A 14,068-nucleotide genomic window follows, 5' to 3' on the forward strand; every position below is an offset into this window, starting at 1 on the left:
GGAGGCGGTATGGGTGTGGATGTTTAGTTGTAGGAAGGCCCAATCTTTCAACCATGAGTAAGCTTGCCACATTGGTGCAACTCCCACCATCAATGATGAGGCTACACACTTTATCACTTACTTTACAATGAGTGTAAAATAAGTTTTTCCTTTGCAATTGCTCGTCCTCCTTGACTCGGGCGGTTAGCACTCGTCGTGCCACCAAACAACCTTTTTCTCATTGAGTGGGAGAACATTCTTTCTCAGCCGAGTCATCCTCCAAGCAATCACTCTTGACCAATCCAGGCATCTCCTCACAATCGTCATCATCGAACACGATTTCGCCATTGTGAGTGGCTAACATGACTCTTTGGTTTGGACTCTGAGACTGAATATGCCCAAATCCTTGGCATTTGAAACACTTGATATCCCTACTCTTAGTTTTAGGAGTCTCATGAAGTGCCTTAGAAGTGGACCTGGATGCATCAACAACTTTGTTAGAGGTAGAATTGACATTTCGGCTAGAAAAGTTACCTTGTGTTCGACCGGTGGTTGGTGTAGCTGAATGTCCACCTTCATGGATGGTTTTCTTTGGTTGGCTTCCTGTGACAGCCCCACCTCTCTCTAAGGTGAACCAAAGGGTTCGGCGGACCGCCTGCCCAGCTCTCGCCGGGACTCAGTCGTTCACTAAACTCCTCAATTAAATTACAAGATATATCTCAAATTTACATCAAATTCTCCAAGAATTACATATCACATACGCAGCGAAAATTAATTCCCAAGCGTGGAACGTACACGTACGTCCATTCAAGTCCAAACATTCATACAAACCCAACTATTACACAAGAGAAACCTAAAACTCAAACTATACAGGAGATAATCCATCCAGCCACATGAATAAGTACTACAAGCACTTCCTTCGCCTCGAGCCCTGTGGAGGGGAATAAAATAGTTTTGGGATGAGCTAATGCTCAGCGAGTAACCAGCAAAATCAGTAATCAAATATATTTCACAATAATGCATTTCGATGATGTCATGATTCCGAGATCAAATGTACGTATTTTTGCTCTGGTGAGCCAGTGAAATCATTGCATTTAAACATCCAACGCTCAAATAGATCATTTAACGTTGAACAGTAAGAGGGAGCCCCTTTTTGAGCTCCAGATGAACATAAACAAGTGGTGGAGACGTTGGTGTTCAGCACAAGACTCCCCAAGAACTCATTGAAGCCAAAACATGCCATGAACTCCCATGCAAGTATGATGATAGGCAATTGAATAAAGAATGCAGGAAACAGTTCATAAGTAGCTTTGGAAATAGTTTGGGGTCACTCACCAACTACGGCTCATAATCCTCATCCATCATAGACAGTTTCCTCGATCAAGTCCAAGGCCTTCAACTCAAACTCAAAGCAATCAAATGCTTTCAAAGATCGGACAGAATTTCCCCTTAATTTCCTTACTTTTCCATCCTACAAGCAACACCAATTCATCTCAAATTAACCACATACACATCATTAACTATCAAATACACCTTTCGGCACAATATCCATAACTGAAGCTACACTTATCGGATTAGAACGAATCTTATGGAGTTTCGAAGCCAAGACATAACCCTACATTTCTTATGAAGACCTCGAAAGCCAAATCATGCATTTTCAGGGTCCAAAAAGGAAGTTTCCACGAAAACAGAAATCTGGGCGCGAAATAGGGTTCATGGGCAGTCAAGGGTATATCGGTCATTTTACATGATACAGTGCTCGTATTGAGTTGAAATTTTTCAGACAACTAGTTAACACCATTTTATACAACTTTCATGTTTTAACCTAAGCCTGATTCGGCCTCTAACATGCCCAAATAAATCCGGCCAGAACAGGGCAAATGTAAACCCTAAACCTGGAATTTCCGAACAAAACTGAAATTTTCCGCAAATAACCGCAATTAACGCACAAGAGAGCTATTTAAACCCATTTAGAACCATCAATTCAAGGCTAACCATATCCATCATAGGAAAACAGAAAAATCCCAAAAAAAAAACAGAAATTTAACTAACTTCACTTTAATCCAAGAAATCTTCCATTAAATCACCTCTTAAGCCAACACAAGTCACTAATAAACCATTGTTAAGAACAAAGAATGGATTGCTAGACATGATACCTTGAAATCTCAAGAAAGGTGATGGCTTAGAGTTCTTCTTCCCAAATTAGCTCCACAAACACCTTGGAATCTCCTTAGTAAACAACTTTTATGGAGTAATTTGCAATTCTATCGGTTAGAACTCAAGATTGGAGTAAGAAATTGGAGTGAAAGATGAAGATTTTTCTCTCTCTCTTGCTCTCAAAGTTTCTGCCATAAGAAGGAGAAAATGGCTTGATTTTTGGTCAAATTTTGGTTTTAGCAAAGTTGAGGTAAGATGGTCAAAAGTCCAACTTGAATCACAAAGTGACACTTGTCACCTCTTTAATGCATAGCTATCCTTTTGTCTCTCCAACACCCATCCATATAGGTAACCTCTAATTATCTCTTAACACCTAGTATATTAATCCCGGTAACAAAACATAACCTAATTGGTCGAATTATCGAACTTAACGCCACTAGCGGGTCCCACGTCCATTATACACTCTTTTATTTCTCATGAACTAATTTATACTAGAAAAATGATTGGAAAACTATATTCATTTATAAAAGTCTCTGAAAAATTTTGATAATAAAATAAAGTAAGAAAAATGCACGCGGAAAAATAAATAAATAAATAAAGAAAATTTCCCTTTTCTTTTCTTTCGGGCGTCACACTTCCTCTCTAAGCATTCGAGTTTGAGGTGGGGTAGGGTTGGCCACCTCGCCTCATCTTCTTCCCCCTCTTGGCCTTGATGGCCAATTCCAGTAGATCATGCATGTCCATGTATTGTTGTAGCTCCAAGGCCTCTTGGAGGTCGGGGTTGAGACCTCTAAGGAATCTTGCCATTGTGGCCTCACCATCTTCTTGAATGTTTGCCATCATCATGGCCATCTCGATCTCCTTGTAGTAGTCCTCCACACTCATGTTGCCTTGAGTGAGGGTTTGAAGCTTATAGTGGAGATCGCGGTTGTAGTAGCTAGGAACAAATCTCTTGCGCATCAATGCCTTGAGTTCTCGCCAAGTTCGGACTCGTGGTACTCCCGTTCTCCTTCTATGAGTCCTTACTTGGTCCCACCAAACTAGAGCGTAGTCGGTGAACTCAACGGTGGCAACCTTCACCTTTTGTTCCTTGCTATAGTCATAACAGTCAAAGACCATCTCGATGCGGTCTTCCCATTCCAAGTAAGCCTCAGGGTCACTCTTGCCTTTGAACACGGGAACTTGAATTTTAAGTCCCTTGAGCTCGTTCTTAAACGTGTCCCTTTTAGGCATCTCGACTCTTTCCTCATCTTCACTAGCCGAGTAGTCTTCACTATTTGCCCCTCTGGTGCCATGGTTACTTCGATTGTGAGACCTAGAACGAGAGCCTCGTGTGCAACTCTTTGAGAGCTCGTCGAAGCGGTTGTGCATCTCCTCCATTTGTTGCTCACTAATCAGCTTAAGCTCATTCTTCATGGTGGTAAACATCAATGAGTAGTCAGTGGTAGGATGAGCTTGCTCCATGTCTCGCTGGTCCTGCAAAAGGTTAGTGAACCAAGAAATAGTACAAATATACCCTCGCTTCACTCCCTTAGTGTTTCACTCACCCTCATATTTTCACTCAAGCACTCTAATGATCTTACCAAATTCCTTTACCTAGTGGATTGGGTGGTTGAGAAATGCCGCAAAGTCCAACAATTGTTACCAACTTGATCCACAAGAGTAATCAAGAGACAAGACACAAATGGAATGCAAAAGGAATGGAATATGACACGGTTTTGGAAGGTTCCAAATGGCGGACAAAAATGGATGTGCACTAGTGTGAAAGGAAACCAATGAGATCCTAGGGTCCTAAAATGTAGGAGTGTGTCCAAGTGGAAATAAAAGAGTTACCCAAGCTATCTACTTAGTTTCCTAATTGATTTTGGAAAACAAGTTAGTTTTGGAAACCTTTAAAAAAACCTTTTCTTGCACAACTTGTAGTAACTTCCAAATTCCTTTCCAAAAAGATTTGTAAATCAGATTTGGTTCCACATGCTCCTCACGCAAATTCAGATTTCCTTCAAGTTCACACACAAGTTGGTTGGAGAGGACTCTATTTAAGTTCCACCACACAACCCTCCTTTTGCAAACACAATACCAAATCAGAATTTCTATTCAAGAAGCAAATCAGTTTCGGTCCTTTGTCAAAAACAATGGAGAATCAACAAGATGGTGCAAACAACCTTACTCGAGCTCCCCCCCCCAATGGGTGACTCAAGATACTCCCAAGAAATTCACTCCAAAACTAAGGAAACCCTTCACCACCGGAAGAGAGTATAAAAAGATGTATACTCGAAGGGTGAAACAAGTTCCCAAGAAACGAGAAATTAAAGAACTCCAAGAAGTGGTGGATCAAAACTTTTGAATACTTTCCTTGGATTTAATTTTCTGTTTTGGATTGGAAACAAGATGTAAGCAAACTGATTTGGCAATAATAAAGGATTCAATTTTTCTTTCTTGTTGTTCTTGCCAACCAAATTCTCTCCTTTCTTTTCTTTTTCGTTTCTATTTTGTTTTTTTTTTTGACTCAACGAATAAACACAAACTTCACTTGGCCGAATGGATTAAATGGCCAGATTTGGGTCGGCCAAACAACACACCACCAAACCTCCAAGATCCCTCAAGAACGTTCAAGATGCTTATCAAGAACTTCAAGAACTTCAAGATAACAATCAAGAAATCCTAGAATCTTGTAGGTTCTCTCAAGATTCACAAACACCAACAAGTTTTACCAAAAATCAGTTTCGAAAACTAAGCAAAACAACTTGGATGACTCAAAACAAACTTGGACAGATTTGTGCTAACGAAACCCTAGCGACGTATGAAACCCTAGCCGCCGCCCCACTTGTTTTCTTGTTGCTCAAGTGACGACTAAACTAACAAGGCAGATTTGGTAACTCAAGCCAGCATTTGGACACCACAAAGGCACACAAACCACAGACAGAATGGAAGACAACTAACGATTCAATACCAGAAACAAGTCGCGGACAGATTTGAAGCACACAATTTGATGAACAACAAAGGCACAAAGGTGCGGGCAGAATTTCAACACTAACGACTCAACAACAACAAGACATACACGGTCAGAATTCGTGACACAAGAGACACAAACTTTGGACAGATTAAGAGACACAACAAGTAAGCAACTTCGGCCCCAATTTCTGTCCAAACACAAATACGAATATGGCAGACAGAATTTTTTTTTTAACAAAGCAGTGGAAACAAAGGAATTCTAGATGACAAACAAAGACAAAAACAACGGATATAACGGAAGATACCTCCACCTAAGCTCTGAAGCCAACTGATACGCTCCTCGATCAACACATCTCCAGACACGTAGCACGTTTGCCCAAGGATCTAGAGAGATTGTCCAACGCTTGGATTGCGGGACCTAAAACCAAAACGGACGACATGAATTGATTGAAGGTGGTAGAACGACGACTCCAATCGAGGTGAATACTCGAGTGGATAGGTCGGATGAACAATCAAGGACAAGCACAAGATTGCTCAAGAACCCTTGCCAGAAGCAAGTAAAGGATCGAGTTTCTCACACTAGAGAGAATCGAAAACAATGAATTTTATTGATAAAACGTCTAACCCTCAACTCGTACAAAGTAACCCTTTATATAGACTCACGACTAAGAAACCCTAATGCTAAAGGAAAAGGGAAATGGGGATTCGGCCATCCCTTGAACTAGGTGGACTGAATCCATGACTCAACTAGTAACTAATCTAAACAATGACTTGACAACTCAAGACCACGAAAGCCCAACAGTTGGCCGATTCTACTCAGGCGACCCGTGGACTCCACTTGGCTCTTCGTGGGCTTGGAGCAATGTGTAGACAACTTGATTATCACTATCCAAGCCTTCAATTGTCCGATGGACTCCTTGTTGGTCTTGAACATTTCGCACAAGGGTTTGAAGTGACTCCTTGAATTGCTTAGCCCGTGCACGTGTGACTGGGCCCAACGGCACTCGAACTGGATCATTTGGATCATTGCGTGGGCTAAGGTCCATGCACACATCACAAATATTGGTTAGAATATGTCCCTTTGCCATTATATTTAGTCATTTTGTTACCCTAATGCAATTGCAAATAAGGAATTTGAGTTTGAAACAATTTTTATTTTGAGACTTGCACTAAATTACCAAATTATACTCATCCAAGGAAAGCATACTCTTCTAATATCCTCTAGTCAAGTAGCTGTAACAAATTGTGGAATTTGATTGAAAAAATTCCCTATCAAGTGTAGTTACTTCCCTACCCAACATAATTGTACCATCAATTTGACTCACAATCATTTATATCTCATTTTGCACTTGGGGAATCGGGCACAAAGAAAGTACAACTCATAAGTTAGTGGTTATGATTTACCCACCAACTCAAAAAATTGACATATATGTGCCTATGTTTAAAATAACTCAATATTACATTACCATCATGGAATTTTTCATACATAACAACAACCTAGTTACAAGATCTTATACTGTTTAAGAATGAACACATTGCCCCTTCCTTGGCAAGCCTCATTGAACAATAATCAAAAGGGCAAAGAAATGGTTATCAACCTACAGGGACAAGAATATATGAGTTTAAGAATAGATTGACGATCAGCTTCCACAATATGATGAGCTTTACTCTATGTTGGTTAGACCAATATCTATCACGACTTAGTTCAGACGAGAATTGGAACAGGTACAGTTGAGTTAGGTATGATTAATTAGATATGGTTGTTGTGCTTCATCCACAACTTAGTGTACTTTTATAAGCACAATTGTATTTATGCATTGAATTAATGTACATGAATAAAATTTATGAGTATGGAAAAGTTATATAAGAGTATGCTATATTGTATAGAAAGTATAATAACTAGACAATCGTACCAAAATTCCAACTACACCTGGTCATGGTCTGTTGAGATGCCTGGACAATGTACTTGGTTTAGAAAAGAAAATCTTATGGACGTTATCGTAATATTAAATATTTACTAGTCATAGCATTCTATTTTCAGTCCTCAAATCCAGTATAAAGTGAATGGATTCCCCCAAACTAAGTTGTCCGTGTGCTTTTTTGTTTTTTCTATTTTTTCTTCATAATATTCAATATCACACTTGTTCACTTTCATTCATTAAAATTTTTCCTTTGCAAAATGTTTGGTTTTACTTCCACTATTGACCAAAAAGAAAAGTCACTATTTTATTTCTTTCTCTTATTGTTTTGATAATAGAGTCTAAGTTTTTGTTGCTATCACTTTAAATAGTTTTAGTTAATAGTTGAATATTCATAAAAAAATAAGTAAGTTGGGCTTATACCTACAAATTTCATGAATTAATAGTTTGTACAACATTGAAAAATATACAAGGTGTGAATTTAATATGAAATAGTTTAGATTTAGCCTCTTCCAAATATCAATGATCAACGTGATATTTGATAGTTTTGTTAACCAAAGTTGATGAGTTAACAAATTTGCATTTGTACCTTAGAAAAAAAAAGTTTACATTTTTAATTGAGCGAAGATCTCAACCACTACTTATCAAGCAAAGTCAAAGGTACACAGAAAAACATTTTTTAGGTTTATCTAAAGAGTGCCTAATAAGTATTCATTAAGAGGGATTTCAAGTATCAATACTTTTCTTCACAAATGAAAGAATAGAAAAAGTGTTTAAATATAGGAAGGAAATGAACACAAGTGTGGTCATTCACATAATAATTTTCATATAAAATAAGTACAATAAAGAAAGCCTATATTAGAGAATCTGAATATTTGAAACCTTTTTTTTTTTAAATCAGCATTTTATTCATTTAATAAAGCAAAGTTACACAAAGACCTCCCTGAATACAACAAAGTCGGCACTCAAGAAGGTCGTAAATGAGGATACCCTAACCTATCCAACCTAAGGTCTCCTTGAACCAAACGTGGCAACTGCAAGAAAGAATCGAAGATGGAAGTAGAGCCTAACTCAGTCCCGACCTTAGACAACCGATCTGCAGGAACATTCGCTTGGCAATAACAATGAGAGACGACATGAAAAGCATGCCGAAAGGCAAGCAAATCGTCCAGCTCTCACTGCAATCCCCATGGGCACCTACTAGCCCTTGTAACCATCTGGACCAGTAGCAAGGAGTCCAAATCCAAGTGCAAGCAACAAAAGCCTCGCGTGACACACAACTGGACTCCAAATAACAAAGCCTTCAATTCCGAGTGTAAGCTCAACATCTCACCCCAATAGCCCGCAACACCTAACATGAAAATTCCCGCACTATTCCGTAACACCCCACCACCTCCACTTCTCCCCGGATTCCCCAAGGAGCAACCATCGGTGTTCAATTTCAGAAGTGTCGAAGCCGGAGGAATCCACTAACTAACTTGACCTTCGCCGCCTTCTTCCACCCCACTAGCAACTTGGAAAGTGTCGGCCACGAGTACCGTCCCACCCCCATATCCTTGAAGTGCACCTGCAGAATATCACACAGATCCGAGAGAACAAAGCCGTGTACCTGCATAGCTGACAGCACCTTCCCTTCCCACACCGCCGCATTCCTAGCTTTCCAAAGATGCCAGCAAATCATCGATGGCAACACCTGATACACCAATCTCATCACCTTGTTCTTAGCCGACCGCAGCCACTATTGAATGACCGCATGCTTTACCGTTCCTGCATAGGCAAAGACCCTAGTCTCGACTTGAAAGGAATCCCAGACCTGCCGCGGGACCTCACCAGCACAGAATATATGATCAATGGACTCCACCGCTGGGGTTACACAGCAAGCATTTCGAGATGGGCCGCACACACCCAACCGATACAGCGCCTCCATCACAGGTAGACGACCCGACAACATCCTCAACATAAAAAATAAGATTTTAGCTGGCAAAGCTGTTAACCAAATATTAGATGAGAAAATGGAAGTATTGGAAATCTTGCGGACCAAATTATACGCAGAAGAAATGGAAAAGGAGCCAGAGATATCCAAATCCCACACCATCCTATCAGGCTGCTTAGAGAATACATCAGGAGGGTTTATCTGCACAATCATAGCAATAATACTGTCCGGCAGCCACTGACGAAGCATTGATAGGTTCCAGCTCCCATTCAAGACAAAGTCCGCCACTGAATGATCACCAAAAATCTCAACCCGTTGACATAACGACCCTGCACCTATCCAGTTCTCATGCCAGAAATCAACCATTCTGTTCTGTAACACCCACTGGATATGAGACTCTACCAAAGTATGGCACCTGACCAACCTCCTCCAAGTGGGTGATTGAGAAAGCTGAAATTTCGCTTCACACGCATGTAAACCATATAGATATTTCGAATGCATAAATTCTGCCCAGAGGGACTTACATTGCCTGAGAGACCACCATAACTTCACTGAAAACGACTCAAACACATCCGCCAAGGCCAGCACGCCGACCCCTCCTTCAACAGATGGTTTGCACAGCGACTCCCATCCAATCCAATGGTAACGATTGCCCCCCTCCGACCTCCCCCAAAGGAAATTCGCAAATACCTTCTCAAGGGCACGCAGCACACCCTTTGGCGGAGCCGAGGCAGCAAGGATGTGAAGAGGCATAGTGGATACGACGCTCCTGATTAAGACCAAACGCCCTCTAGGAGACAATAGCTTCTCCTTCCACGTCAAAACTCTACTTGCAACTGATGTGCAGATCTCCGAGAAGTGGCTACTTTTACTTCGCCCAGAATAGAGAGTACAACCAAGATATTTAAGCGGGAGTAACTTGGCATGAAAGCCAGAAATTTGTGACACCACACGTCTACGAGAGGAGCTCAAGGCATCGTCAACAATAAAGCAGCTCTTTTGACAGTTAATCTGTTGCCCAGACGTACCATAATACGTTTCCAGTACCCTCATAACCTGTTGCAAAGTACTCTTAACCCCGCTACAAAAGACAATTACGTCATCTGCATAAGCGATATGCGTGATGATAGGACATTTCGAGGGGACCTTAAACGGACAGAAGGCTCTCTGGCCCACCAATGAGTTCAGCAGCCCAGATAAGACCTCTGCCCCAATAACAAAAAGAGCCGGCGAGATGGGGTCAACTTGGTGTAGCCCCCCGAGTTGACTGGAAAAAGCCACAAGGGGAGCCGTTAATAAGGACCGAAAACCAAACATTGGAGATTAAATGCGAAATCATATCAATCCACCTCTCCGCGAAACCAAATCGACGCAGCACTTGCAACAAAAAGAGCCATGAGACACGATCGTACGCCTTGGCCATGTCCAACTTCAACACCACATTCCCTCCCCGATGAGAATACCGAATTCCAGAGAGAAGTTCTTGAGCCAGCAGAAAACTATCAGACATATGCCTTCCTTTCACAAAGCCACTCTGCTGAGGCGAAATAATCTTAGACAAAATCCGTGCTAGTCTATCCGACAAGAGCTTGGAGATCACCTTATTGATAAAGTTACACAAGCTAATCGGACGGAATTGGGTAAAATCCTGAGGAGACTGGACCTTCGAAATCAACACTATTGAGGTAGAAGAGATACTCCTAGGCAGCACCTCCCCACAGAAAAAACATACCACAGCCGCGTGGACATCCTCTGCCACAATATCCCATGCACATGTAAAAAACTTACCCGAGAAACCATCTGGGCCAGCCGCACTCTCACCATCCATAGCAAACACCACCGATTTAACCTCTTCCTTAGACGGGACCTCCTCCAACATGGCATTATCCTGGGATGTAATTAATTTTGGTATAACATCAAGAGCGTCAAAAGACTCACTAGGGGACTCTGCCGTGAACAAGCGTCTAAAAAAGGTTGTGGCCTCGCCTTCAATATCAGTCGTAGACTCCAGCCACTCCCCATCGGATGACTTAATACGATGAATTACCGACCTTTGGCGGTGCTTTGCCACCACAGAGTGGAAATACCTTGAGTTCCTATCTCCATCCTTTAACCACTTAATTCTCGATTTTTGTTGCCAAAACATATGCTCAACCCCCTGCGACCTCCAAAGTTGATCTTGAGCCTCACGTAACGCCACTAGATTGGCCTCAAATGGATCAATATCATAGCTCAACTTAGCATTGAGCGCACGGTCTTCCGCCACCTTCACCGAGTCAAAGATATCGCCAAATACCTCGTGAGACCAAGTGCGTAACGCTGCCTTGACACTCCGCAGCTTAGCCGCCAGGACCGTTAATGGAGGCCCCGAAAAACCCACGTTCGAGTTGCACCGTACTACATCCAAAAACTCGGGCTTAGACGTCCAAAAATTAGTAGATACACAATCATTAGTAGAATTCTTTACACACAACAAAAATCACCAGTTACTTTTTTGACACAATCAAAGAATTAGTTAATGATTTCTAAATATTTTTGGTTGACCAAACAAATAGTCATTTGCTTTTGGTGTGTTATAAATAAAACATAGCTGATACACAAAGTGATACAAAAGTATTAGACACAACAAAAACACCAGTTACTTTTTTGACACAATCAAAGAATTAGTTAATAATTTCCAAATATTTTTGATTGAACAAATAAATAGTCATTTACTTTAGGTATGTTATAAATAAGCCATAGGTGATTCACAAAGTGATACAAAAACATTAAACACAATGGAAATTACTAGTTATTTTTTTTACACAATCAAAGAATCAGTTAATTATTCCAAATATTTCTGGTTGGTCAAATAAATAGTCATTTTCTTTTGGTATGTTATAAATAAACTATAGCTAATTCAAAAAGTGATATAAAAGCATTAATCCAAAACATTGGAATAATGTACTGGTAAGAAAGGATTATTTAATAAAAGAATAGCAACAAAGGGGATCATATACATTTATGATATTTTTGTAATAGTAGTTTGTTTTCATTCTATCCTTGCATTATGTATTGAAGGTAAAAATTAGTGTGTTACAAGTGCCAAGAAAAGTCTAATAAAGAAATGTGGTTTAGGTTGTGTGTTCTAGAGAATCATATTGGACTTTTAAAAGGATAAGATCCCCACTCTCCCATATTTAACTTTAGAATTCTATTTTTTGTTATGACCAAAGTAAAAGTTATATTTTGAAGTCAACATAAATATATCTACTTATATTTTTAAATTAAATGGCAAATCTAGGAGAGGGATGCTAACCTTTAAATTTGATAAATAGAAAAGTAGATACATAGAGGGGGTTTTGGAGTCTAAGTTCTCAAAAGTTACAAATAAGCATAAGTTACAAATAAGCATAGCACAACCAAATCATTAACTCTAAGGAAATTGAATATAAACAATGTGCATTCAATCTAATCTAAGAACCCTTAACATGAGTAGTAAAATCTTGAAGTCCATATAGAACATTAGTTGCTTTATAATTTTGTAATTTGAAAAAGTATTCTGCATACAAATATGCGTGTAATAAATGAGTATTTTGAATTCTGATAGTTGTTGATAGGAAGGGTATAGGAAGTGTAGACACCAAATTTTGGTGTAATTTCATTTACTAATTATTTTTTAGTCTGTGCTCGTTTTTTTTACTTTTTACTTTTTAGTTTTTTTAGTTTTTTTGTGTTATTATTATTTTTAAGTTTTTAGCATAGAATTTCTTGAAAATGAAAAATGAAAGGAAAAGAATGAAAATGGCAAAAATAGGTGGAAGTGTGCATGTTGAACAAGTGTACAAAACAATCATGGGACAAGTGGTTAATGAATTTGAGGGACAAGTGTCCCTTTTGTTTAATTGACAACACAACATTTAGGAGGACACTTGTTTAGCTTAGGAGGGAGGTTTGAGAATTGGAAGAAAAAAGAAAAGAGGCCACGGATGGGGAAAAAACAGAAAAAATGAGAGCTTGAGAGGAGAGCTACGACTAAAAGGGAAAAGATTGAAAAAGGCTTTGGGGGTTTTGAGGCTGAAAAACAGAGGGGCGGCGGACAAGGATAGAGGAGCCGAAAAAAGACTAAGGAAAAGGGAGGCTAGGGAAAAACAGAGGGCAAGAACAGAGAAAAAATCTGAAGTTGGGGGAGTTTTTCGGGTAGAGAAAGACGAGCGAGAGAGAGTGAAAACAACAAAAAGAAACAAAAGAAAACGGAAAAGAAAAACAGAAGGCTTGGTCTGATGAAAAAGGAAAGAAATGAACAAAGATAGGAAGAGCTCTTGAGGGCTGAGGAACAAAAGAAAAGCAGAGGAAGAAGCTTCGGCAGGCAGCAACCAAAGAAGAAACAGGGGGAGGAGTTTCGGCAAAGCAACGAAAAACAGAGCAAGGCAGGAGCAACTAGAGAAGGAAAACAGAGGGGAAGAAATCTGGAAAATTGGGGAAGTTCTCAGATGAATCCGAAACAAGAAGGAGGGAACCGGTGGGTAAGCAAAACGAAAGGAAGAGCTGAGAACAGAGGACACGAGGACAGAAGGCTGCGGGCAAGGAACCAGAGAAACAGAGGAAGAACTGGAACCACTGCCACCCGGAGCTGCCATCGCCGGAATCCGCCACTGCCAACCCCCCGTCCCTGGCCACTGCTATCAGCAAGGCCTCGCCGATGAAACGTGAATGATGATTTCGCCTGCGTCGCCTCTGAACTTCAACTATTTCCGCCAAGTCCTAACGCCAGGAGAATTACGGGCAGTGGAGGAAGGCTTCAGCAAAGCAACGAGCACTGTAAGTTTTTTTCTTTCTCTCCTCTTTAAATTTCAGTTTTGGTCGGGCTTTTGAAATGGTTTGCCGTGAGCATTTTGTTTCCATTTTATGATTGATTGTTCATATTTCTTTGAAATACACGTGCTTTGTATGATTGACTGGATTAGGATCCCTTTGTGTTGTTGATAATTTTTGGGCTCTGATTTCCATCCCTTGCGCCAGAAATTGCTAAAATCCTCCATGCCCACATAGTGTTTGACAAAATGCCCGAATGGAAATTTTGAACAGAAAGGAGGTTTTGTGTTTTTCTTGTCCGGCCAGTCTAAGGTTTAGGCAGGATATGTGC

At 40.3% G+C, this 14,068-nt stretch overlaps 1 protein-coding gene across 1 annotated transcript; it reads right to left on the bottom strand.

The window, feature by feature from the left end:
- Window positions 1-217: 217 nt before the first annotated feature.
- LOC140015148 (uncharacterized) lies at window positions 218-13,562 on the bottom strand. Its single transcript, XM_072067045.1, has 7 exons — window positions 13,443-13,562; window positions 10,293-11,404; window positions 8,773-10,210; window positions 8,620-8,662; window positions 8,494-8,577; window positions 8,007-8,106; window positions 218-455 (listed from the first exon to the last, which is right to left on the bottom strand). Exons 1-7 carry the CDS (start codon window positions 13,560-13,562, stop codon window positions 218-220), a joined length of 3,135 nt encoding a protein of 1,044 aa, XP_071923146.1.
- Between the last annotated feature and the right edge of the window lie 506 nt (window positions 13,563-14,068).

Source organism: Coffea arabica, chromosome 10e (assembly GCF_036785885.1).
Source record: "Coffea arabica cultivar ET-39 chromosome 10e, Coffea Arabica ET-39 HiFi, whole genome shotgun sequence".
Lineage (NCBI taxonomy): Eukaryota > Viridiplantae > Streptophyta > Magnoliopsida > Gentianales > Rubiaceae > Coffea > Coffea arabica.

Bases quoted from the DNA above. Each gene is read 5' to 3' on its own strand.
- LOC140015148 (XM_072067045.1), bottom strand. From the start codon at position 13,562: ATGGCAGCTCCGGGTGGCAGTGGTTCCAGTTCTTCCTCTGTTTCTCTG. The intron at 8,663-8,772 runs GTAAAGCATGCG...TTGGAAAGCTAG, and splicing joins TCTTTGCCTATGCAGGAACG to GAATGCGGCGGTGTGGGAAG. The intron at 8,578-8,619 runs GTACACGGCTTT...GATATTCTGCAG, and splicing joins AGGTGCTGTCAGCTATGCAG to GTGCACTTCAAGGATATGGG.